This window comes from Prunus dulcis, chromosome 8 (genome assembly GCF_902201215.1).
Source record: "Prunus dulcis chromosome 8, ALMONDv2, whole genome shotgun sequence".
Lineage (NCBI taxonomy): Eukaryota > Viridiplantae > Streptophyta > Magnoliopsida > Rosales > Rosaceae > Prunus > Prunus dulcis.
This window is the reverse complement of record NC_047657.1, coordinates 2,361,453-2,366,033: the sequence shown is the minus strand read 5'-3', so window position 1 is coordinate 2,366,033 and position 4,581 is coordinate 2,361,453. Positions and strand designations below refer to the sequence as shown.

The window sequence follows — 4,581 nt, the reverse complement described above, 5'->3', positions numbered from 1 at the left end:
TACGTTGCATTCAAATTCCTCACACCACCACGTTGTTAGTAGTTATAATTATATAATATCATAAGTAAAAATAATTATGGTAAAAAAACGCAACGGAAACATGTAAGCATAAAAAATTTTCTCTTACAAACTTCTTCTCATACTATTTTTTCTACAATATTGCAGTTCAATGAACGCAACTATTCTTCCATATGCATTGCGTGTGTATAGGTTATAAATAGTGGAATATAATGTCAAACTACATATAATTGGGTTCTACTACTCACTACTCAGCTCGTTCGAGTCCTTCTTCCCAAAAGCACTTTTATCACTTTTGATTTTACCAACCTCCTCCTTGCTCACTTTTTCAACGCACTCTCCTTCTCTCCACCCCTCAAATCCTCTCTCTCTCTCTTTCTCTCCGTTGTTTTCAACCACTTAAACTCCCACCACCATTCTCATCAATAAACATTAAACACCTGACCGCCGTTACCACCCACCACCACCACAACCCAAAAACCAAAAAACACAAAAAACAGAGCAAAAGACGAAAATGGATTTGAACAACAACTTCACCGGAGCTTCAAGGGCCTCCCCGACATCCTCGACTGACATGGAGCAGATGTCGGAGACCCCACAGCGCGGGTCCCACCACCGCCGAGCCCACTCCGACACCTCCTTCCGCATCCCCAACTTCGACGACCTCCTCCTCTTCGACCCTTCCGACCTCGACCTCTCCTGCCTCCCCTCCCCAACCATCCTGCCACGTAGCAGCAACCCAATGACCCAGGACTCCGACGACTCCTCCGGCCCACCCAACCCCTTCTCCAGCTCCAGGCCCGGCGGCCCCACTTCCTCCGGCTCCACCGCCGCCGCAGCCCACCTCCGGAGCCTCTCCGTCGACTCCGACTTCTTCGACGGCCTCGGCCTCGGCACCGGAGGAGACTCCGGCAGAGAAGCCCTTGGGGGGCAGAGGTCTGGGTCCCACCACAGGCACAGCAACTCAATGGACGGCTCCTTTACGCCGTCGTTTGAGGCGGACTCGCCTGTGATCGTGGTGGACGGTATCAAGAAGTCCATAGCTCCTGAGAGACTTGCTGAGCTCTCTCTTATTGATCCGAAGAGAGCTAAAAGGTTGCCCATTTTTTGTTTTTCTTGTGGCTGTCTTCTTGACCCCTTCCTCAACTGGATCATCGTTTTTCCTTTTGCTTTTTTTTTTTTTAGGGTTTTTTCTTTCTGCAAATTTGAGTTAAACTCTTTTCAATTAATTGAGGGGATTTGGCCTTTTTTAATGTTCAGAATCTAATTTGATACGTAAAATGGGATTTCTTTTGCGAAATTTTGAAGAAAGAAAACTTAGTTTATGGAAATGTTGGTTTTTTTTTTTTTTTTTTTTGGTAGATGTTATTTATTTTGGTGGAATGAGAAATTGAATTCATAATTTTGTGGTTGATAGGATTTTAGCCAATAGACAATCTGCTGCGCGGTCGAAGGAGAGGAAGGTGAGATATACCAATGAGCTGGAGAGGAAGGTGCAGACGCTTCAGACAGAGGCAACAACCCTATCAGCACAGGTCACTCTGTTACAGGTAATACCTAAGACCTTGACTTTTGTAGCTCAATGGAATAAGAAGTATCAGTTGGGCAAGACTTTAGGTGCTACTTGCTAAACCAATGGAACCCACAGCTTGGTTTGTTATGAAACGGATATATCATGCTTTGTCATTACAAAAATGGTATTTTCTGCTTTGCAATGATCATCATGAAATTATTTTCATTGTTCATTTATGCGGGTGGTTTTGTTCGGGTGCACGGTTGTTTACTTTTTCCTTCCATTTTCTACCATTTTTAAATTGTCAATGTTTCCATGCTTGCTTCATTCTCCAGTACGTATTGGCACATGGGGTTACATATGAAATATGGATAAATAGATCTTTCTGTTTCTAGGAAAACTCTTATCAGTTTCCTTAATCACTTAACAGTACAAAGTTACTTTATTACATCAAAGTTCCTCATAATGATTCTTTTCAATCTTACGTACGTCATTTTCTTTTTAAAGATCGGGTCCTTCTGTGAGTATGCGGCCGGTTTTTGTGAGATTCTAGCTTTTATGTTCTAAGATACCTAAGCTTTTATTCTTTAGGAAATGTGTTTTGTTTAAGGGATAGTTTAACATTGATTATGATCTTTGTTTTGGAATGATTTTTGTATTTCCATTAACAATACAAGAAGTAAACATACACATTAATGTCAAGTATGGATCCTCAGCTTATAAATTTCAGTTGCTTATGTCCATAACTAAGTAGTTTTGTGCTTCCATTTAATTATCTTTTCAATATAAACCCTCAGCCCAAAACACTTAACCTAAAATGTAAAATAACATTGTTCTGGACACAAGTTAGTATCAACAGAAAAGGAAAAAGCCACACATTGTAAATAGGGAAAGATTATGAATGGCAGAAAGCAGTTTTTGTAACCTAAAATTTTTGCTGTAACTTCAAATTGGTACTAACTTTTCTGTTGAAGAACATTTAAACATCCATGTTGCTTTAGTTACTAGAAATCCCGATCGTTCTGGAACATTAATTAAGTTTAGGAATAAGGTCAGGGCATTGGTCACTTAGCTGGGATGTGGATTAAAGTAGGTTTATACATAGTTAGAAGATAATATGTTTCCATAACAGTTACAAACTGATGATTTTATGCTATAACTTCATAGTGAAAAAGGTCAAATTTTATAAGCTGCTACCTCCTTGTGTTCTGTGCTCAAGTCTTTTCAACTAGTGAGCTCTATTTCTCCTCTGCTGAGATCTCTTCTCTGTCTTTTTTTTCCTTTTCTCTTTGCGAGATTGAAGACTCTAGAAGTTGATTTGACAAACAGATATGAGAATTTGGGATCCTTCATTTGATTCTACAGTTTCTACTTTATGTTATCTACTGGCCTTTGTTTCTCTTTGTTAGATTGAAGAGTCTAGAAATAACTGATTCTTTTAAAAATGTGGACATACCCATGCCATGTCCAACCTAAAAGGAACCACAGCCCTTATATTAAAAGATTTAGGCTTCCAGAGTAGGATTGAATTTTTAATGGTCACCACCTACTAGACAGTAGGTGCCAGTAATGCGAGAAACTTCTTTGCCCATGGTGGATGGTCAAAAGTTACAATCAAACTTGAGGACTCCTAGGTGTCTTAGATGTTTTTCTTAATTTGGCAAACTTGTTTCCCGTTGTTTCCTTTCTTTTGAATTTTAAGCTTTACTGTGTAACAGTATTTTGCTAAGCAATTTTCAGAGTCATTCTGGTTCAAATCTGGGACAAACTCTTGGTTCTTGCTGGATTTCGACACCAGGCTGTCTTTATAAGGATTGACCCTATTCTTAATTATACCATATATGTTCTTGTAGCACATGCAAATAATTCAGATAGTTTAAGAGTCAGTTTAGGATTTTAGTTTAACAGTGTCTGCATCCTTATCAGTCTATATAATGTATCTGTGATGCAGAGGGACACTACTGTTATAACTGCTGAGAATAAGGAGCTCAAGCTTCGCTTACAGGCTATGGAGCAACAAGCACAACTAAGAGATGGTATGCATATTATTCGTATGTTTGTGCTGTTATGGAAAAGGAGTGGTGGAATTGTTTTACTTTCGTGTGGCTCGAAATACCTTGAGCTTTCAAGTTAGCTAACTTTTCTTTTGAGGTTATATTATAGTTGCTTTGGTTTTTGTTTATTTTACACCTACAGCCTTGAATGAAAAACTTAAGGAGGAAGTTCAGCGGCTTAAGATTGAAACCAACCAAATCCCACCTGGGAATGGAAACCCTTTCTACAGAGGGCTCCCCCCTCAATATGCCGCCCCTCAGTCGTCCTCGCATCATCAGCTTGGTAGCGGCCAGACCCAGCAGCACCATCACATGCTTCACAACCAGGCTGTTTCCAATGGACAGGCTCGCCCAAGCTTCATGGACTTCAACCAGAGGGCCTAGAAACTTTATTTTAGTTATTAACCACAGGAACATATTTATGTTTGAGAATTTAGAGGAGGGTAGTTAATCTCAGATAGCTTCTTGTACATACTACATACAGATGTATATGTATGTGGTGCAGGACTTAAGGCTGTGAAGATTGCTGCTCACACAGTACACAGAACCCACAGTACCCTGTATCAGTTAAAAACTATAGATGAATTATGTTATCATTTCTAGGAGATAGGATCGTTTAGAGCATGTTTTAGTCCTAATCTTACTGGAACACCTGCTGGGTTGTATTAGCGTTTTTGCTAATAAGATCTTATATTTCCTATGGAAGATTGATTTACTCTCAGTGTCCTTTGTTTTTTGTTTTTGTTTTTGGGGGTGGTCTTTTTTGCTAACCAATATCAATCTGTTTTCTTTCTCTTTTGATTGTTTCTTAATTGTAGTTTTATTTATTTTTTATTTCTGCCAAAGTTAGGAAGGAGGGGGTTTTCTCTGTTTTTTTAATTTTTCTTCAGTCAGAAGAGAGGGAGTTTTCTCATACACGCTGTGAATGTGCTATGAAGATTCAAACTCGAGGCTATTAGTCTACAAACCCGTATTTCACTACCTAGACCCCATATT

The 4,581-nt window shown here is 39.4% G+C and overlaps 1 protein-coding gene across 1 annotated transcript; it reads left to right on the top strand.

The window, feature by feature from the left end:
• The first annotated feature begins 241 nt into the window (after positions 1-241).
• Positions 242-4,306, top strand: LOC117638780 (transcription factor VIP1-like). The gene is made up of 4 exons (XM_034373894.1): positions 242-1,113; positions 1,436-1,568; positions 3,483-3,567; positions 3,728-4,306. Exons 1-4 carry the CDS (start codon positions 533-535, stop codon positions 3,967-3,969), a joined length of 1,041 nt encoding a protein of 346 aa, XP_034229785.1. The 5' UTR covers positions 242-532; the 3' UTR covers positions 3,970-4,306.
• The last annotated feature ends 275 nt before the right edge of the window (positions 4,307-4,581 follow it).